Raw genomic sequence first — 21704 nt, forward strand, 5'->3', positions numbered from 1 at the left:
TTCCTTATGTGTCCGTTTTTATAATCCATGTTTTTCAAGTAATTTATCCATTTCATCTTGGTTGTCAAGTGAATTGGCATAAAGTTGTTCATATTTCCTTAAATACTTTTAATGTTTATAGGATCTGTAGAGATGCCCCTGCTTTCATTTCTGGTATGGATAATTCGTGGGTTGGTTTTTTGTTTTATTTTGTTTTGTTTTCTCCACTTTTTTCCTTAATCAATCTAGACAGAAATTTATCAGTTGTATTGATCTTTTCAAAAACCACCTTTTGGTTTCATTGATTTTCTCTGTTCTTTGTTTTCTGTTTTATTGCTTTCTGCTTTTTATTATTTCCTTCTACTGTCTTTGGGTTTAATTTGCTCTTCCTTTTCTAGCTTTTTAAAAAGGAAGCTTAAATAATTGATTTTAGACCTTTCTTCTTTTCTAAAATAAGCATTTAAAGTTGTAAATCAGTACTTCAGCCACATCCCACAAATTTTGATATGTTGTGTTTTTAATTTCATTCAGTTCTTGTGATTTCATCTTTGACCTGTGAGTTAATTAGGCGTTATGATGTTTAATTTCCAAATATAAGGGATTTTTCCCAGAAATTCTTCTGTTGTTGATTTCTAATTTAATTCCATTGTGATCAGAGAACATATCCTTTCTGATTTTAACCCTTTTAAAATATCTTGATACTTATTTTATGGCCTACCATAAGGTCTGTTTGGGCACTTGACAAGTATATCTATTTTGTTGTGAGGAGAGTGTTTTATAAATGTCAGCTAGGTCCAGTTGGTGGATAGTGTTGTTCAAGTCTTCCAGTGACTTACTGATTTTCCCTCTGTGTGTTCTATCACTGACTGACCAGTGTGGAAGTCTCCAAATCTAATTCTACACTTACCTGTTTCTCCTTTTAGTTATGTCAGTTTTTGTTGCATGTATTTTGAATTTCTGTATGTAAGATTGTTATGCCTTCTTAATGGAGTGACTTTTTTATCTTATAAAATGTCCTTCTTTGTCCCTGATAATGGTCCTTGTTTAGAAATACACTTTGTCTGATATTAATATAGCCACTTCACCTTTTTTAAAATTAGTGATTACATGGTACATCGTTCCATCCTTTTACTTGTAACATATATGTGCTTTTATATTTAAGATGAGTTTTTGTAGCCAGCTTTTCTATTCAGTCTGACAGTCTCTGCCTTTAACTGGAATGTTTACCAATTACAAATAATGTAATTATTTATATGACTGGATTTAAGTCTACCACCTTGCTATTTTCTGTCTGTCCTTTTTGTTTCTTGTTCCCTTTTTACTGTCTTTCTCTCCCTTCTTTTGGTTTAATTGGGTATTTTCATGATTTCATTTTTATCTTTATTGCCTTATTAGCTCTGCCCTGCAACTTCCAAGCCACCTCAGCCTCTCTGACTTCCAGACTCTGCCTCCTTAACCATTTGACACCTCCGTGCTCTGCTTAGAGCCCCTCACCCTGTTCCTTGGTCCAGAAAGTACTTCAGCAGAAAGCCAGGGTGGTAGTAGGACTCATATTGTTTGTTTTCTTTCTCTGAGGAACCACAGTCCTGCACTTACTGTTTTCAATGTATGAAACAGTTGTTTCATATATTTTGTCCAGTTTTCTGTTTACGGCAGGAGGGTAAGTCTGGTCCCTAGTACTGCTTCATGATTGGAAGTGGAAGTCTGGATTTATATTTATTATCACCAGATGTTGTCTCCTCATATGCTTATGTAGAATGACTGTGGAGTGAGTGTAATACCTTTAGAGGACCCTGGTTGGATCAGTCTAGTAGTTTTCTGTGCAACTTCCCATTGGCACAACATTGAGAGTCAGCTCTTGGAGTTGTGGCACAAATGCTGGGCTCAGTGTCAGGCAGCCTGGTTTTAAATTCCAGCTCTGCTATATGCGTTGTGAGAGTGTGGGGAAATCACTTCCCTTCCCAGAAAGGACAGAAACCCCCCTTCTTTATAATTTGGGGAGTCAGGGTGGGCAGGGAAATTGGGGTTGTGGTAAAAGGATAGACTCTTGACTCAGAAGACCCAGGTTCATGACCTGACTCCTTCAAACCTCTTATAATCAGTGTTAATATAACCATTATCTATCATGGTGGTGGTGAGATTAAATGAGAGAAGATAAGCACGTGGCATGTGCTCCAAAGCAGTGCTCAGAAGATGTTAACTAAGTCCAAGAGACGGATAATAGGTTGTTCTAGCAATATAAAATAAAGCAAAGTCCTTAACAGGACTCCTTTCTCCTTACTAGTTATTTCCACTGTTGTTTATCTTCCGTTTCCTTTTTGATTGTTTCTTGGGTTCGAGCTAGAGGAGGAGATGATAAGAAAGGCTAGGACCCCATTCAATTACATCCAACTGAGGTTTTCCAGTAATCAGTGGCCTTCTGAGTTTACATATCATGACTTTCTCAGTTCCCCTTTGGAGGCCCCAGCCCTCTGGAACCTGTTCGCCCAAAAGAAGATAACATGAGAGGAAGTCTAGAGTAGTGGAAGGTACAGGGGCTCAGCTACACCACTTTAGCTAGGTGATATCAGAAACGCTGTTTAATTTCAGGGGAACCACCATCCGCCACCAAGAAGGTTGTTTATAAGGAGGCTGGCAAAGACCCTCTACCTGGTGCTGTGTGCCTACGAGGTTCTGCCCCATTTCCTTGACTGCCCTCTAACGTGGTACTCATTCTTCAGTTAACCTTGGAATATCCAATATTAGGAATGCTTATGTGAGGCATAGGTATACATCATTGTCAGCTAGAAGCCACAGATCTGCCCAGCAGATCTTTTCATGCTTTAGAAAAAGACTGGAGTGGGGGATGACCATTTAAGATAACAAAGAGAGTGCCAGGAAAGGGGCAGCCTCCTTTATTAGGTGACGACAAGAATGAAATGCAAAACTTGGTTGAAGCAGAGGAAAAACTGGGAGTTTAGAGGAAGAAAACCAGAGTTTATTATTACTATTAATAATAATGACAGCTACCTTTTAAACAGCTACACTGTTTACTGTATGCCAGGTACTGTACTGAGTGCTGTTCATGCCTTATTGCTCAGATGTAGAGCCTGAAGCTCAGAGAGGTTCTCAGTGACTTGTCCAGGTGGCATGTGGTTAGTGGATGATGAGAGTTGAACCCAGGCTGTCTGATGCCAAAGACTGAACTCCTAACCACTGCCTTGCACGACCTCTGTGCAAGAGACTGGGCCAGACGCTTGTGCACGAGTCTAGTCTCAGTTTTGATATGAACTCGCTCTGTGACCTTGAGCATATCATTTCCCCTCTCCAGATTACAGTCTCCCCATCATCTTAAAATGGGATTGTGCTAGGTAATTTAGACCCCTTCCAATTCTCAATTCTTGTTCTGTGACAGCATAGCTAAAATATATGTGTTTCAGGCTGAGGAAAAGGCAGATGCACTCAATAAGGAGCTGCTTATGACCAAACAGAAATTGATTGATGCAGAAGAAGAGAAAAGACGGCTGGAAGAAGAGTCTGCTCAGGTGAGGGGAACTTTATCCCCCTCTTTCACATTCCTCTGTGTCTTGCCAATGCTCGAGAGTTGGGAGTTCAGCTAGTGGCTTCCTGTTGGCACTGGAAAACTCAGAGACAGGTGGCTTCAGTTTCTCTCCAAAGGCCCTTTTTATTTACTGTATATAAAGCATAATGTCCTTATAATTAAAGCCCAGGAGGAGACAGTGGGTCAAAGCTCATCCTTCATTGGAGCAGAAGAAATTCTGCTCTGAGTGTAACAAAGAAGAGGGTTAGCATTTCTGCAGAAGGAAAGCAGACATCATGTAATGAATGACCGGCTCTTCCCCTACTGGCCGCTTGATGTCTCCTCCATAGAGCAAACTCTGGAAGTCTTACTCTGAGCCAGCTCTTCACAGCCACTGGGGCACAGACGTGCAGCCATAGGAAGAGCTTTGGGTACTGTACACTCTGGAGCAAGGCTCTTTTCCCCTCTCCCACCCATGGTTCTTCGTCACGGTAACACCTTCCAGGGTCTGTCAGGACTGCCTGGGGTAAGGGATGACAAAGCACTTTGTAGATAAACTCTGAGGTGCTGAAAAAATTACAGCCCTCTCATTAGCTGTCTGATCTGTTTGGTTTGGGCTACCTCCTTCACCAAGGTTCATAGGGTAGATTGTACTGGCAGGGAGGAATTTCAGCAAAAGTCCAGTCTGTAATGAGATTTGATATTTTTGGGATTTTTCACTGTTCTCTACCTCTCCTGGCATCAAGAACAGGGGATTAGTGCTCTGAGAGTGAAGGAAGAAAGACAACAAAAGAGGGCCCTTCCAGAGTTAGGGCAGGCACTTGTTGGAAAGCCCAGCACTAAGCAGTGCAGTAAATTCAGAGCTTCCTTTATTTTCCCCTTAAAACATTCACTTTTGCTTTTTTATGTGTGCAGTTAAAAGAAATGTGCCGTCGGGAACTCGATAAGGCAGAATCAGAGATTAAAAAAAACAGTTCTATCATCGGTGACTACAAGCAGGTGGGTCCTGTACCCTGGGATTGGGCCACACACTAGAAGCCCTGCTTTCCTGGATAAACGTATGCCCTCCAAACCCAAATGCTTAAAAACACACTGGTCTCAAATTCTGGCTTTTAACTTACATTGGCAAGTTGTTTCATTCCACTGGACAAGTTACTTCACTTCTTTGATTCTCAGCTGTAAGATATGGAAAATAATCTCTCTCTGACAGGACTGTTGGGAGGATTCAGTAAGATCATGTTTATAGAGAGTGCCTGTCATAGTGCCCAGCCTATAGTAGGCACTTAGTAAATGAAAGTCGCAGTACATTCTTGGGAGCACTTCTGTTGTGGAATTACCGAGATTACGTTTACATATGGTTGTATGACAGTCCAGTTCTCTCTTGACTGGTTGGGTTTTAAGAATACAGCTGAATTGGTCTTGTCCCTTCTTATACCTGTATCTCATTCTGGTTCGTGAGGCTGGCAAGTTTCATAAACCACTGGCCATTGAGTGTGGCACCGAAAGCTTCCTGCAAGTCCCAGGCCAGTGGATACAGCGGTGGCACAGCTGGAGGAATCTCTGCTCATCCGTCAACTTCACCCCCCTCCTGCGCAGTAACAGCCTATTTTGTATTGTCTTAATTCTGCTTAGCATATTCCAGCTCCCACTATAGAATTTATCCTGATCCCAAATTATGCAGATGATTATATTGCTCAAGAGATTGTTGTTTTATGTTTGTTTGTTTAGATTTGCTCTCAGTTGAGTGAAAGGTTGGAGAAACAGCAGACAGCTAATAAAGTGGAAATTGAGAAAATTCGGGTAAGTCCTTCAGTCTTCTCTACCATAGAGATTTTATACCACCTAGTTCATTTACTGTATTCAGCACAACAGATTTTGGGAAGGGGCAGTTTTACCTTGATTTCAAAAATGAGAGAAGCCAGCAAGTACTTGAAAAGGTGCCTGTCACAGGGCCTGGCTCAGTAATTGGCAAGTGATGCTATGCCTGTTTTCTCCAGAAGGGAATACAGACTAGACCAAAAGGGCTCTGGCTTTAGATCTCAAAGTGCATGTGTCACAGAGCTCCTCCCGGATTTCCCAGTGTCCTCAGTGTGGTAGAGAAGATTGCTGCAGTGTATGGAAGGGCCACACTGAGACTGAGGAGTCCTGCAAGTAAGATTTTGAGTGAGGCAGGGTACAGAGGTCAGGATCATGTGCTATGATTTGTCTTCCCCTAATGTTCTTTAGAGTGGAGACACTCCCCACCTGAACTCATTCCTGCTATAATGGATCCAAATTCAGTGAGAAGGCCTGCTAACAACATTTTCCTATTTGGTCTTTTAAATGATTTTTAATGTTGTGCTGTCAGTTTGGTAGGTTTTGTAACTTGGTGCTTTCTTTCTTTAAGCTATACCTGTATTTCAGTACTAGTCAGATTTTATTAAGATGGGTAATTTACTGAAAGGTGGCTTTGCTGACTTTTATAACTCAGTGGACAGGAACGTGGGAAAGTACTTAAGCTAAAGGTATATTCTTACGGCCCTGCTTGCACAAGCAACATTTGGGGGGTCTGTGGAGCAAAATTACTTATGCTTGGTCTCCATCATAATTAGTGTTTAACCAAGAGTGTCTGTTTTTTAAATATAATTTATTTTTTAATTCAGAAACTAAGATTCATTGCAGAAAATTTAGAAAATTTAAGGGTAAATAAAAAAAAACTGTAGTCCCATTACTCGCAGATAACATCACCATTATTCACACTTTGGTATATAGTTTTTCAGTCTTTGTTCTGTATTAATTTTAACATACAAAATTTCATTTGTTCCAAGGTAAGCATTTTTTTCACATTTATATTATATCTCTGAAATTGGGACATGTTTTATAATTGATGGCTTTTGTGGCTTAATAGTAGTAGAATTTTTTTCTTGGAGGACCATAAAATAATGGTGTTTACCTACAGTCATTGGCATCTTACTTTGATGAAATAAGGTATATATTTTATTTGTGACCATACTTTATATACATTTTTGTGTCTTATTTCTTTCACCCAGCATTTAACCACTTTGCCAGGTTATTAAAAATTGTTCAGAAACATTTTAGAAGCTGCATACTTCCTTATATACATGTAGCACGATGTATTAAACAATTGCTTCCCAATTGTTGGATAGTTAGATTCCTCTTTTCTTCTTTTCCCCTATCTCTAATTCTGCAGTGAAAATCCCGATACATAAATAAATCTTTATCTAGTCACTGCTGCTTCATTTTCTTAGTAGAAGTGAGCTTCCTGGGTCAAAACCTAAGAATATTTTTATTGCTTTGGACGTACACTTGCAGGTGGCTTTCCCAATAGGTTATCTCACAGCTTTCAAAGAGAACAGTTTTTTAGAAGTTGTCATACTCAGCAGAGGAGCCTTTTTTTGGATCTCTTGGGCCCCCAGGAAGGAGATGGTCATACCATCCGCAAGGGCCAGTTTCTCTTTACATCTTTGTCCCTTTACATCTGACATTCAATTTCAGCAAAAAGTGGATGACTGTGAGCGCTGCCGGGAATTTTTCAACAAAGAAGGACGTGTAAAGGGCATCAGTTCGGCCAAGGAGGTTTTAGATGAGGACACAGATGAAGAGAAGGAGATACTCAAGAACCAGCTGAGAGAGATGGAACTAGAACTGGCACAAACCAAGCTCCAGCTGGTGGAAGCTGAGTGTAAGATACAGGTAACAGCCGTGGACTAGGGCCCCACCCGATGAGAAAATGGTGTCTCTAGTGCTGGTGCAATGGGACTCAGACACGTGTGAGTGGGACTAGATTTCTGATGTGAACTGGAAACCCCAGAAATCATGTTTATGGCTGAGGTTTTGTCTTTTTTTAAACTTTGACCCTAATCCTCATGGGAAAAAAGCCCAATACTTGTTATTTACTAAGTGTGTTCAGTCAGTATTTGGCCTGTCCTAAGGACTAGACTTTGTCATATTGATAATTATCCACAAAATTTAGAATCCATGTGGATCAGAAGAGCATATGCTTTGAAATCACGGCTACACCACCAAACTCTCTGACCTTGTGCTAGTCACATAACCTCACTAGACCAGTACAGGTGAGGAGTCCCTACCTGACAGGACTGTTTATTACATGGAAAGGGCTCAACACAGCCATAGTAAGGGCTTCATAAATGTGAGCTTTTCTTTCCCAACTCCCATCACTTAACAACTTTGTGACCTTGGGCGTATTACCTAATTTACCTGACCGTCATTCCTAATGAAGAAATGGGGCTATTTTGGTCATCTTCATATAGCATTGCTAGTTCCACCAGCACTGATACTTAGCACAAAGTAGACACTAAGCACTGTGGGAGGAACAGAGTTCAGGACGAAAGCTTAGGGCCCGTGGTCTCCCTTCTTCGCACACATTCACTGGGCATCTGCTCTTTGCCAGGCCCTGTTCTAGGTGCTGGGACTGCAAAGCTAAGACGTGGCTTGTGTGACTGTCCAGGACAATCAGGAAAGGCATCACCAAGGCAGCAGTATCTGAGCTGTGATCAAAGAATGAACAGGGGTTTGCCAGATACAGAAGAGAAAGAACAGTGAGCATTCCAGGTGGAGAGAGTGGCATGTTAAGTAGCACAGAGGGCTGAAAGGGCCTGCCCGTGAGGGAACCTCAGGTTCCTGATAGCTCCTTCCGTGTAGTAGGGGTGGAGGTGGGCTTGAAGGCTGGAGAGAGTAGGTGGGTTCACATCGTGAAGCATCTTGTATGCCATGCTAGAGAGTTTAGACTGTAAATGTTCGTGCTGGAAATGAATGATGCAATCAGAGGTAGAACCTTAGCTCCATCTGCCTGGTGTGCAGTGGATGGACAGGGGAGGGAGACGCTAAATCAGGAGGCTGTTTTAATAAATAGACTAGGCAAGAAATGAGGAGGCCTTAACTAGGAAAGGTCCCAAGTCTTTAGGCATTCCAGACCTTTCTATGCCAGTTTGAAATAGGGGGAATTTGCAGAGGCCTCTCAAGGGTAGACTGAATTCTTGTCTTGGCTCAGCTATGGGGAGGCAGTGTCACTGGCATTGCTGCCCAGCATCCTCATGTGCATTGTTCCTCTTGCAGGACTTGGAGCACCATTTAGGCCTTGCCCTCAACGAGGTACAGGCAGCCAAGAAGACATGGTTCAACCGAACGCTGAGCTCCATAAAGACGGCAACCGGGGTTCAAGGGAAAGAGACTTGCTGAGAGCAGTTGCTGCTTCCAGACACCTTTTGTTGCCTTTTTTGGCCAGATGTGTGATTCTGTGACATGTCCCAGGACCAGAGTGTACCTAAGTCAGATCCATACGCATGCTGGTAGGTCATTGGACCAGAGCTCATGAAGCAGGCAGCTTCTGGGGTAGGCCTCTCCTAACTACTGATACTAACAGGCCTGCTAGCTCAACTGATGCTCCGAACACACTCTAGAAAAACACTCCTTGGTGTGACCTCCCAGGCCTTGCCAGTGTAGGTCACCACCTTAACCAGCCCAAAGGCTGGGTTTACGTGATCAGAGTTTGGGGATCCTTCAGTCTGTTTTTTCTTGAACTTTTAGTTTTTTTAAATATACACATTATATATATGGGGTGGGGGGGGCAGGGGATCAGTAACTCAAATAATTCGTATCTGCTTCAGTACCAGCAGAGGGTCCCCCAGGTAGACATGGAGAAGCACTTTGTTTTAAATAGGAAGGTTTCATGGTTGTAGTTGAAGCCACCTAGTTTTGTTCAACTATACAATGCACAGGTTTTTGGTTTGGCATTATTCACATGTTTCTGATCAATTCTATGCAACTCTCATAGTCCTGTTTTTTAGCGTTAGCTGCCAAAAAATCACTTAACAATGCTGGTTGAATGACTTCACTGACTGTGAGACTGGATTAATCAGAACGTGGACAAATCTTATTTTGCTTAATGTGTCATGTATATGTGTATCTATCTTTTCCCAGTACACCCACTTGACAGTGTTTAAATCCCAGACTAGGACTGCTGATCTGCACAACTTAACTATGTGGTTATTTGGGCACTTAATTTCACTTAAGGTGTGTGGGGGTGTGCTCTCCCCCGCCATTGTGGGCGCTGTGACGGGCTCCCTCACTTCAAGGTTCCTGGTGTTTTTGTACAACACGTCGTACAAGTGAGAAAGAGTTGTGTGTGTGTGTTTGTGTAAATGTGAGTATGTGCAGGATGCACATGCTGCAAGGCCACCGTCCTCCGGTCATGTGTCCCCTCCCCACCTGCCCCCGTCTGTTCTGCCTGAGCCTCTGGGCCCTCCCCAGAGTGTGGCTGGGTGTGAGCCCACTGTTCAGATGGGCTGCAAGTTCTCACTTCAGAGCTATGGAATGGAGATTTTAGCACCTTTTAAAAAAGTAATAATAATTAATTTTGACATTTAATTTATATAGTGATATGCTGACTTAAGCTGTCTCGCAGATGATCTTCTCTGCGTGTGGTGAGGAGGTAGCTGGTTACAAGAGGCACTGGTTTGTATATAGACACTTGGGTTGTTTTGTATCTCGTTTCTTCTTGGCTGTTCTAAAGCTTGCTTGAGGTCATCTGTGATAAGGGAGGTAACAAGTGGCAACCCCCTCCCCCTAAAACCTTCCCCCCCACCGCTTTCTGTGTCCTTCTTGTTTGGTTACCAAAACAGCTATAAGCCCATCTAATACTAGGTGCGTGGACATTGTGCTAGGGTAGTGTCAGTGTGTCAACTTCATGAATTGAAATATAAACCAGTAAAATTGTATTAGTATTTCTTTTGTTGGTTTTATTTTAACAAGCATATTCATTAAATATTTTGGTACAAACAGCATTGGTTTGTAAAAGCCAGTTTTATCATTATGTGCTCCTGCACCCTGTCCTCACTCCCCCCCTCCCCCCCTCCCCCCTCCTCATCTCCCCACACCAAGCAGACTCACACAAGACCCCACCCTTCCCCTCTGTGCTGTCAAACAGGTTTGTGTAAACTCCAGGCAGTTCTTGTTCTTTCAGGTGCTGTCTGGGCAGCTAACAGGTAGGTGTCAGGTGGTGTGGAATGAGAGAAGACACAGGCCATGTCCGTTGGGAGATAATGCCTTTGCATTAGTTATGAGCATTGCCCCTCTCTTGAAAATAAAGTGCTGTGGCCACCGGGGTGAGACACTGGGTGTTTGAGGGTTAGGAAACTCTTACAGGAGGTAAGAGTAGAGTTAGGCCTCAAAAGACAAAAGCATCTCACCAGGCAGAGGTGGGGGAGGGAATTCTAGGCCTCAAAACATGAGTGTATGGAGGAAATAGCTGAAGAACAGAAAGACCATCAGAGTACCTGGGGCCCAGTTATGCTCTGCTACATGTTTCAGGAAGAGTAGGGGCATGGGCAGATACATGTTTGAGAAAGCTCATTCAGGTGGCCAGCCCATCCTGTCTGCTCATTTGTGGGCCGCCCATATCCCCACCCATAGGGATGAGGCTCCCAGGCCCTCTCTGCTGTCTGTGCTCTCTGCAGCAAGAGGAGAGAAGGATGCTTCCCTAGCTCTCCAGACCCCCCTCCTTACCAGATCTGCCCTCCAGGACCCCACGACGCCCAGCCACTGAACAGAAGCAGGCCAAGACACAGACCCTAACTTCATGCCTGCAGGAGGACATGATCATTGGTGGGCAGGTCCCTCCCCCACCTTCTCGCCACCGCACTGAGGCTGGGAAAGTGCTCACCAAGGGGCCCGGCCCATGGCAGGTGCTGGGCACAGGCGGGGCCAGGTGCTGCAGGCCACAGTGGGGATCCCTTTGCCACTCACAGGTTCCAGGCTGGAGGGCATTTTTTTCTGGGATCCATACTCCTGGCCAGCCCCTTCTCGGGGTAAGAGGGGGAAGAGTCCAGAAGGACCAGTCTGCTTAAGGCTTTTCCAGTCCTTAACGGTTCCTGTGTTCAGGAATGTGGGGACTCAGCAGAAATCCTCATCCCTGCAGCTGTGCCCTGGCCCAGAGAAAGGAGTGCATACGCCAGTCAGCCCTGGCACACAAGTCTGACTCAGATATGGGGCCTGCCCTCAGGGAGGTCCCCCATGTTGAGACCAAGAGACTGAGAAGAATATTTGCAACACCGTCTGATAAGTGCTGTGTCAGGTATGTAGGGTCCTGTGGGAACAGGGAGGTGTGTGTAACTGCAGGGGAGACGAAGTGGTAGTGACACAGCTGACCTGCACTGACGACAAGGGGAGCTCCTGGGTAGGTAAGCAGGAGGACGGTGTTTGCGGTGGAAGAAATGGTGGTCAACACTTGGCTTGAGGAGAAGTGATAAGAGCTGAGACACAGTAATTAGATTGGGGCCAGGCCAGAAAGTTTGAAGATGATGCAGAATCACTGGAGAGTTTTTAAGCCAACTTTGGGAAGCGCCCTGTTGATCCTTTAAGATGGAAGATTGAGAGGACAAGAAATGAGGGTCTGAGCAGAGGTCATAGAGGAATGGAGTGAGAAAGGAGGCCAGATTTGAGAAGAAATCCTGGACAGTCAGTACAACTTAGAAAACACCAGGAAGATCAATGTGGGCATCTCTAGCACAGGGTTTCTCAGCCTCTGAACTACTGCCATTTGGGGCTGGATCACTGTTGTGAGGGGCTGCTGTCCTGTGCACTGTAGGATGATTGGCAGCATTCCTGGCATCTACTCACTCGATGTCAGTAGTAACCACTTTGCCCCAGTTGTCACAACCAAAAAATGTCTCCAGATACTGCCAGATGTTCCCGGGGTGGGGGCAGAATCACCCCTGGTTGAGAACCACTGTTCTCACATGAGAGACTGTCCCAGGAATGCACAGATTTAGGGCTAGATGGAAGCCTAGGGACTGCCGCTGTTCTAGAGGGAGGAGAGAAAGAAGACGTACAGGACAGAGGAAGACTGATGATGTCCAGAGATGAGGACGAGCAAGGGCAGAACTGAAAAAGCTCACTGGATTTGGCAGTTGGGAGCTTGCTGGTGACCCCGGGGAGAGCAGACTCTGAGGCAGGTGCATGCAGTGGAGAGACCAGATTGCAGTGGGTGAGGAGTGGGAGGTGAAGCAGCAGAAGACACCAAGTGTAGATGTTTGAAGAAGCTGGGGGTGGTGGAGGGACTGTGGTCGGGAAGAAGAGCAGAGCAGGCAGCTGTGTTTTGGGAGACTGGATTCTGGACTGTGACACACAAGGCTGCTCACGAGACAGTGGGGATACATGGCAGGCCGAGGACTGTCTAGCAGGCCCTGCCACCACCTGAGCTGATCTCCAGAGCCGTGTTCATCATTTTCACGGGGAAGGAGGTGCAGAATGAAAGGCAAGAGGTAGCTGGCTGCAACTCCCCGCAGGATTGCTGCCTTTCCCTCTCCTCTGAACACCAAGTCCCGGTGGCAGGAGGTAAGCCATGAGATGAGTGAAGGAAAGCAAACTCGGCAGGAGGTGATAATCCCAGCGTCCCACTCCCAGCTCTGAAACTGACCCAACAGTTGTGAAAACCAGAGCTATGCAGAGGGGAGTCCCCCGTGGCCTGGGAGAGCGGCCCCGCCTCTCAGCCTAGACCCTCACCTGTCCGGTGGCTCTTTACAGGATTATAGGGCCTCACTTGCTCAGAGGTGTACATGTTTCTTAAAATGGAACTTAAATCCTCTTTGAAGATTCATTTGGGGGTGATGAGAGAATAGCAAAGATGAAGAAGCAAGACATGAGGACTGCGCCCAGACAGAATGCCTGCAGAGCTTGCTGCTCCTGGGCCAGAAGGACTGAGCACCAAGTTCTCTACCCTTCCCGTTTTGGAAGTGAAAAAAATCAGGGCCCAGAGAAGGGACCCTGGCCCAGGCCAGACATCTGGGATGTTAACCCACGCCTCTAACTCCCAATAACCAGCAGGGCACCTGCTGTAAGATAATTGTGTGGGTAGCAGACGGATATAAACTGTCACATCACCTCATTACAAGCAGCACATATGGGACTTGGGCCAAGACCGTGGAGTCAAGGCACCTCCTTTGAAACGCCCCTTAAGCCTATGAGTTCTTCTCTTTATCTGGGTGATGGGTCCAGTGCCTCTCTCTTAGGGGATGCCATGCTACTGCTTAGCTCGTGCATTCTTCTCCCTGCAATCACCAGTACACTCCTATGAGTTAAGTGATGTTATTCCCAGATTTGAAAATAAAGGTGAAAGGCTTGCTCATGATCCCGTTTCTTACCACATAACCACCACCTCCACCTTCTCTTCTAGGTTCCCAAAAGCAGGAAAAACAATGCTCCTTCCCATCATTCCCAACTCAATAAACTACTTCCTGTGGGGTGAGCCCCGTGTCCGTGGACAGGAAGGTCTGGCTCCTCCTCAAGCTGAGAAAGGCAAAACCTGCAAAGGATGGAAGCCGCACACCTGGCCTGGCCAGCTCTCCTTTCACTTAGTTCAAGGTGGTTCCAGTGTGCAGGGAGGAAGTGGGGCCCTGAGTTACAAAGTGGGTCAGAAACATCCACTGTCTCTGTCAGTACAGCTCCCCCCTTACCTGGAGGGCGGCAGCAGCAGCAAGTCTGGGCCTGCCTCCCTCGAAGACCACCTCCTCGGACTGGGAGTGCCTTCTTTGTTGTCATTACTCGGGGTGGGTTAGGGCCTCGCTGTGGTCTTCAGCTCTGGATTCAAATCCCTGCTGTCACTTGAAAGTTTTATACCCTTGGGCACATAATTTGATCTCTGAGCCTTGGTTTCCTTGTGTGTGGTATGTAGGGAATGCCACCCTCTGGGAACAGGTGTGAGGCTTAAGAATGAGGTATGTGAAAAGCACCTGACAAATTCTAAGATTCAGGATTCAGCACTCACTCAACATTTTTTAACTTACCACTCATTGTGTCAGGCTGCCAAGGTTAAAGTTAAACAGTGAGTCTTAACCTTTCCACACCATTAGCAGAGAACCAGAATTTTAAGGACCACAAACAGGAACATGGGTTATGTCCTGGCCTCTCCGCCCACCCCTGGCCATCAATACGAGCCACTCTGCAACCCTTCAAGCTTCCTTGGCCCCTCTCCCTTGGCATGAAGGGAAGATCCCATAACACGCACTGAGCTGGAGCATCCGGAGGGCCAGGAAAGAGAGGCCTGCGCTTTCATCTTTCATCACAGATCCTTCACTTAGCCAGGCAGAGTAGGTCCTGCACAAAACAGTTCAGCCCATTGCTGTTAAGACAGAAGCTTTTATTTTTATTCATCCAAATGGGGAAAATGCAACATGTCAGGGCATTACAGACAGACTGCAGCGGCTGGACAAGAGGGTTAGTCTGTGGCAGAGTCCAACATAGCTCAGTGCGAAGGAGCCACAGTGGGCGCGCTGCCTGCCGGAGTCGGGGCAGCAGAGAGTCCGTTTGGATGAAGGCCAGGCATCTCTGGGCGAGGCACTGGTGACAGTCCACGCGTGCAGGCTGCTGCTCAATACCACTGAAGGTTTAAAAGTTCAGAGTCCTACACGTAATCACTGCCCCAGAGAGGAAGGACAATCCATAGTGGTTGCATTTTCCGAGTTAACATAATACACAACGTAGTTATTGTCAACGACTTTGCACTGTAAATTATACTGTTTACACTAGCGTATTCAGAAAAACACAGTAGATAGATAGATATTTTAAATAGATTACTAAAAACTAACTTGGCCATCACCAGACCAGAGTGAGCTACAGCCAGGAGTCCAATGTCATGTGCGTAACCGTGCAGTAGGGAAAGGTTTCTCCCCACAGCTACACTCAATCTTCATGCCTCTTGAACCCCCCTGACCCTGAGGCTGAGGAAGAGCTAAGGATGAGCGGGGCTACCTTACTCCTTAGTGAGGAAAACCCCTTCCTGAACAGGTCAGGGATGCACCCCCCACCTCTTCCTAAACAATGAGTCTCTGCTTGGAGTGGGTGAAAAGCAAGTCTTACAGAGCCCTCTCCTCCAGGAACCCTGCACAGCAGGTGGACCAGCCCCAGGCCAGCCCCTGTCCCAGCACACCTGCTACCCTGCCAGAAGCACCCTTGAGATCAAGCCCATCAGCCCCACTGCTCCTGGAAGTGTCCTGGCCCTAATTATGGCTACCTCCTGAGGATGTGGCTGGGCCCCAACCAGCCACTTGCAGAGACCGAAGGTTTAGCACAACAGGCCAGGCAAATGGGTTTAGGGAGAAAGGCCTGAGTTCAAGTACGCTTTGGGGAAAACAAACACTGCAAAGAGCTAAAGTATAAGAAGTCTACCCGTGGAAGGTGGCTCATGATCCATTAGGAGAAAACAAGATGGGCAAAGGCAGCGAATTCTCGCCTTCACCCAGCATCTAATTTGCCTCCTCAAGCCCTGGTGTGCTGGAAAAGAAGTCGTCTGAAGGCTGAAGACACAGCTCGCGAGACAGCCAGAGCCACCCTTGATTCCTGGGAGATGCAGAAAGTCAGGTCCCTGGTTAGGCTTCCCAGCTGCATTTCTAGCAATAAGCCTGCCTCCCTTTACCATAAGGTGATAAATACCTCCCACTTGATCATGCCAGGTCCCAGCTCTGAAAATCCGCCGCATTAAGTGAGCTAGGGAAAAAGTGGCACTTAGGACCACCTCTTAGAAAGGAGGGCCGAAGAATGAACCCTGCCTGACTACACAGGGAAGGTCTGAGCATGACATGAGATCACGGTCAGGGAAAAGGATGTGTGTAACAGAATTCCTGGCATAATGTCAAGTGATAGGAGAGGTATTTTTGGAACCAGGGCCTGCCTGGCTAACTTCCAATCACCCCTCATGCATGACCTCAGGGGTCGGGGCCCCAGCCTGAGGGAACCCGGAGATGGTATACACAGGAAGCTTAGAAAGCTATATGAGCCTGTCAAGTAAACAAGTGTATCTGGAACTATGTATCATGCCACTGACCCACCAAAGCAAAATCCTCCATAGGCCCAAGAGGTGCCTGTGAGCAGCAGAACCCAGTTCTCAAGCAGGAGGAGAGGAGCAGCGCTCTCCCCAAGAGTGGGAAGCGTGAGCTATCCAGAAGAGTGGAAAAGAAGCTGAAAACTTAGAATCCAACTTTCTAAATTACAAGTGGAGAAGGAACTTCTTCCTGTTCCTATCCTTGACTCATTTCCATGAACAATAAAAAGGAAAAATCTTGACTCCTAGAGCAGCAGAAATATTTAGGTTAAAGTTAAAAAAAGAACTTTCTAACCATCATCTGTTTCCTAAGCGGGAACGTGAGACAGATGGTGTCAAGCCTGTGATGGCGGATTAGGACAGGGCCTGGCCTGGGCAAATCTCCAGCTCCTGAAGTCACTTCTGGTGCCTGACAGACAAGAGCTCTCCTATGAGGCTGGAGCCACTGCCTAGCACTGTGCCGCTAGATGCAAGGCCACACCTGGCTCACAGCAGGAGGAACAAACTCCACCTTCTTCAGCAAACCCAGGGAAGAAACCTGTGTCAGGCTCACATTTGTCATCTTCCCTCTGAACCCAGAAACACCTCTAGAAAACGAAAGAAGTACTACTCCTTCTTAGAGACAAGGCGTTACCTAGCATCAGAGCCTGAGAGCCACCCCCACACCCCCGAGAAACAAGACCAGTCAGTAAAATCCAACAGGCACACACACCCCACAGGGAGGGGGTCAGACCAGCCTGAAGGCAGCAGCCAATATGCCTCACAGGCAGAATTTCTCAATGATGGTTTTTCTTTCCATAACCTTCCCTGATTTTCAGAGATTAGAAAGCACAGCAAGCAGCATCTGGTTCCCTAAGTTGTCAGTGGTTTCCTGCCTATGTGCTGCCACCACCATCACAAGTCCTCCTCCCTCCAGACGGCTGGCCCTGAGGGCTGGAGTCTGAGCAGGGCACGCTCCCACACCTGGTCCACCTCTGCTCAGGGCCTCTCCTAACTCAAGCCCGAGGACAAGAAGCCTGCCCAGGCCGGGGGAAGCAGAGTTGGTGCAGCGCCGCCTACTACCTGCTTGTGAGCGTCGTGCAACTGCAACAGTGGCACTAGGGAGAGCCTCACTTGGAGTCTGGTGCTACCACTTCCTGGCCGTGTGGCCTTGGGCAAAGGGCTGTCCACCTCTGAGCTGTATGTGATCCTCACCTACTCCTGTGGGGCTGCTGGGGGATTAAATGAAATAAAATCTGTGCAGGCACTTGTGTCGTCATCTTTCTTCAGGCCCCTCCAGGCTGTCCTCGGCAGCCACGGGCTCCCACCGCTGCACACGCAGCATTCACCCCTCCCGACTCTTGTTCACGTCAACGGAGAACGTTGCCATCTAGCTCCATCCCTGGCACCTCACAGATGCTCAGTAAATGGCAGCTCCTTTAACCTGCCTGGAAACCTTTCTCGGAGGGAAAGCACCTTTGGAGAGAGAAAGCACGATACACATTTACGGGGTTTTTCGTTGTCCCAACTGCATCGAGCACTCCTAGGGACAGGCATCATGTCATGTCTGTCACACCTCAGTCTGCCCTGCACCCAAAATAAGGCCCGGCCCAGAGTAGGCTCTGCTACACTTGAGCAGTGTTGCTCCACCTGTCACACACATGCATCCTACCTTAGTAGTGTCGAGGCTTCTGGAGGAGAGACCATCTTCTCTGCTCTGGAGGCCTGCCCTGTGTGCCACACCCAGGCCACAGGCAGAGGGAGAGAATATGTGCTCTATAAAGCCGTCTTGCCACCTGACTTATTGTGAAGCACGGGGGAAACTGTCCCTAGCATTTTACCCTCACACACCCAGGCTCCAAGCCAAAATTAGATTTGAGAACAGAATGTTTCATTTGTCTTGACCTTTCAGGCGATCTTTAGGAAATATTAAGAAAGAAAAGCCTAAAGATGGAAGACTTTGCCAAGCTCTGCCATCTCAAAACTTAAAGGTGGAGTGCTCACTGGCCCACTGAAGCCAGTGGCCAACAAAACTGACCAGCTCTCTGAAGGAGCCCTCTTTTTCCCCACATCTAGTACTAAGGTTAATCAAACCCATGACTAAAAAGCCCAAACTGTATTAAAAGTTATGATCTGTAACTATAAACACGGTCTTCCATGATCAAAGTGACGTTTCTAAAACGCATCTGTCATCCCTTTGCCCTCCTGAGCGTCTAACTGTCCACTGGCTCCCACCACCCGGAGAATCAAATCCACTCTCCTTGGCCTGGTGGGCAAGGCCCTTCACAAGATGACCCCAACATGCCTTTCTGAAGACACATAACTGTTCAACATACACACTTTTACCATCATCGGGGCCTGTCCCCTTCCTGAAGTAACCGCCCCCTCCTGCTAATATTCCCCTCCAGCGCTGCTTCCCTTGCTGGGGCTTTCCCAAATCACACACAGCCCTTGTCTCCTCTGAGCCCCTATCATCATGGATTCTCTAAACTCTGTTCTGTATTTTGCTCCTTAACCACCTGCTCTCCCCTTTCAGTACTCGACGTCTTACTCAAAACGCAAGTTCCTTACGGGAAGGACCTGCTTCTTAACTCATCCTCAGTGCTTACACAGAACAGATGCTCAGGAAGCTTTGTGGAAAGATGGATGGGTACGGGTAGCAGCTGGGAAGAAGTTTCCAGGCATGATTAAGCCAAAGGCTCTACAGTGTCAGGCAGGGGGTGGCAACATACGGCCCATGGGCCGAATCCGGCCCGCTGCCTGTTGTGTTAAGTTTTACTGGAACACAGCCACTCCCATTCATTTACGTGTTGTCTATGGCTGCTCTGCAACTATGGCAGAATTGTGTACTTGTGACAGAGACCATATGGGCCACAAAGCCTAAAATAGTTACTATCTGGCCCTTTACAGAAAAAGGCTGCTGGGGCCAGGTCTAAAGCAGTGCTTCCCAAGTATTTTCATCTTGCCATGAGGCTGTGATCTGGCTATATGTAACATATGTATAACAACAATAAGGCTATGTATAACACCAATACATATCAAAGGGAAAAAATCTGTGTGGCACACTGAAGTGAATGGACAAGGCTGCTGCTTGTAGTTAAGAGACACCTGGCCCTGGGATTCTGGCCACCCTAAACCCTGAAGGGATCCGTGTGTCACTACACCTTTAATCCTTTTATAACCCTGACCTAAGGGCTCAAATTCCCAACTGCTTCTTCAGCCCACTCCCCAGCAGAGCTCTAGAAATAGAGATGCAGAAACCCACCCTGCCTTCTCCTCCATGGCAAGCCAGAGGCAGCAGGACTGAGACGGACACAAAACTGAGGGCCAAAGCAGATCCTCCAGTAACTTCCTAATTCTGTGGGGTTTTCCCTCCTTAAAGAACTCTTCTTTAAGGAATGCCTGTACATTCCCGCTGGCTAAAGACCATGTTCTACAGATGCTGAATCCAATGAGCTGCAGCCTTTGGCTTGGTAAAGAAACCCAAACTTTATTATTTAAAAAGCAGAAGGCACCAGTATGAATGAATGCCCACTACCTGTCACTCCCCATAATGCCTAGGTGAGCCCAGCCAAGCAGAGCAGAAACTGGGAAAAGGCAAGATGCTGACGGACCAGTCCTCAAATCTTTCTACCCATTTTCAGTGGAGACACTTCCAAAAGCACATGGAAGGGAGCTAAGAGCACCCATAAGAAAGTTGGGCCTGGCAAAGCCCCATTTCCCAGCCCAGTGGAGACGGCCCTTGCTACATGGCAAGCCCTCTCCCCCCAACCCCCTCCCCTGTCCATCAGCATCTTCCTTCCCCATCTTCGTCAGGGGCACCACCTTTCTCTCAGTCACCCACCGAAGAGTGGCCTGGGAAAAGTACTTTGGCAGGCCCCCAGTCCCCCAACGGGTGCTGTTGTTTCCTAGCCTAGGGCTAGCTGCCCTCCCATACGGCCCAGGAGAGGAACCAGGCCCACAAAGAAGTTCCGTTCCTGCCTCCCCACCACTCTGCTGCAGCCAGCCTCCCTCATCCCTCACCTGGGCACTTGTAACAGCCTCTTCCTCGCCACTCCTCTGCCTTCGGTCTTTCCAAATCAATTCTTCAGGACTCTTACCATTTCAGATGACAGTAATCACTGAAGGGCACTGCACCAGGGCCTTTCACAAAGTTGACCCAAACGACGCAGTCTCATCTCCTGCCACTTCACCCCTCCAAACCGTCACAGGCCCCATCAACAGGAAGTTCGAGCCGTCCATGCAGGCCATGTTCTTTCTAGGCATACTGTGCTTCCCCTTTCTGAAGGGCCCCTCCACTCCCTACCGGGCAGACTCCTATCCAGCTCAGATGTCAGTCTCAATGGGAAGCCTCTGCCACTTCCATCGGCGCGCCTGTAACTCTCTGTAAATTACTCAGCTCTGAGCACTTCTCTTCCCGTGTGTAACACTCTCTTCACAGGCCTGGCTCCGCTCCTGGGCTGAGTGGGAGACCTGGGAATAGGCCTGTAAGTGCCCAGCCGTGGGCCAGGGAATATCATCCCTGTCAGGGTGGGGACCTGCCAAAGCCTTTCTTCCAACCATAGAAGACAGCTCTAATTCTGTTCAAATCCCCTGAACATCTTCCTTCCCCTTCCTGTGCTCTCCTCCTGGTCAATGGCTTCACCTTCCACTCAGTTGTCTGGTGGTTTCTCCAACTGCTCCTTCTCCCCCAACATGGAGCCTGATAAAAAGTAGTAGGTGACAGTGAATGTTTTCTTAATAAATCCACGTGCCCAAGAGGGGCAAAGTGGTCTTGGCAGTGTCACCAATCACATCAGAGCTCAGTCCAAACTGATGTTCCACAAAGGAGTTCCCTCTATAGTACCCAAACAATCGGCTTCTTGCTTGAACACTTCCAGTAACATGGAGCTCACTTCTCACTCCACCTACCCCCCAAGGCAGCCCAGTCTGTTATTACAGGGGGTATAACATAGCTCAAATTGCCCAGCTGGCTTTCCATAACTGTGTTCTACCCCCTGGAGCTACATACAAGTAAATATAATCCCTTAAAATAGCTGATGGAAACATCCATGTTCTCACCAAGCCTTCCCTTGTCCTTCTATCTCATTTCAAGGTGCTATCAGCCTTCCTGAGTCCCTCAGGTGCCAACTTCTATATGTTTTTCACTTTTCTAGATGGTGCCCACCGTTATTTCCCTAAATGTAGCCTCCAAGGACGTGAGGGATTATAGGAAGATGAGCAATCTCTAAGAGACTATCTACGTGATGGAAAGATCCAATGAGACCCCAGGCATTTCAGCGCTCTGGAAATTCTGAGACTGTGAGGGTGAACCCTTTAGGTCAGAGAACATTTTGAAGGCCCAGCCAGGAGTGGATGACAGCAGACAACCAAAACGTTGGTGAGGCTGAA

General features: G+C 47.1%; 1 protein-coding gene across 15 annotated transcripts in view; it reads left to right on the forward strand.

Annotated features, from left to right (window-relative positions):
- Positions 1 to 21704, forward strand: part of RABGAP1 (RAB GTPase activating protein 1) — a 204403-nt gene extending 182699 nt beyond the window's left edge. For 10 of the 15 annotated variants that reach the window (XM_023730701.1, XM_023730709.1, XM_023730702.1 and 7 more), the window contains 5 exons: positions 3399 to 3503; positions 4415 to 4498; positions 5228 to 5299; positions 6995 to 7192; positions 8576 to 9035. In XM_023730701.1, the coding sequence (XP_023586469.1) occupies positions 3399 to 3503; positions 4415 to 4498; positions 5228 to 5299; positions 6995 to 7192; positions 8576 to 8698 (582 nt within the window). In that variant the 3' untranslated portion in view covers positions 8699 to 9035. Of the gene's footprint in view, positions 1 to 1374; positions 3504 to 4414; positions 4499 to 5227; positions 5300 to 6994; positions 7193 to 7910; positions 9036 to 9895; positions 10304 to 21469 lie in introns of those variants that run through there. The other 5 variants (XR_002823991.1, XM_023730706.1, XM_023730708.1 and 2 more) reach the window with 5 other exon arrangements.

Source organism: Trichechus manatus, unplaced genomic scaffold (genome assembly GCF_000243295.1).
Source record: "Trichechus manatus latirostris isolate Lorelei unplaced genomic scaffold, TriManLat1.0 scaffold00038, whole genome shotgun sequence".
Taxonomy (NCBI): domain Eukaryota; kingdom Metazoa; phylum Chordata; class Mammalia; order Sirenia; family Trichechidae; genus Trichechus; species Trichechus manatus.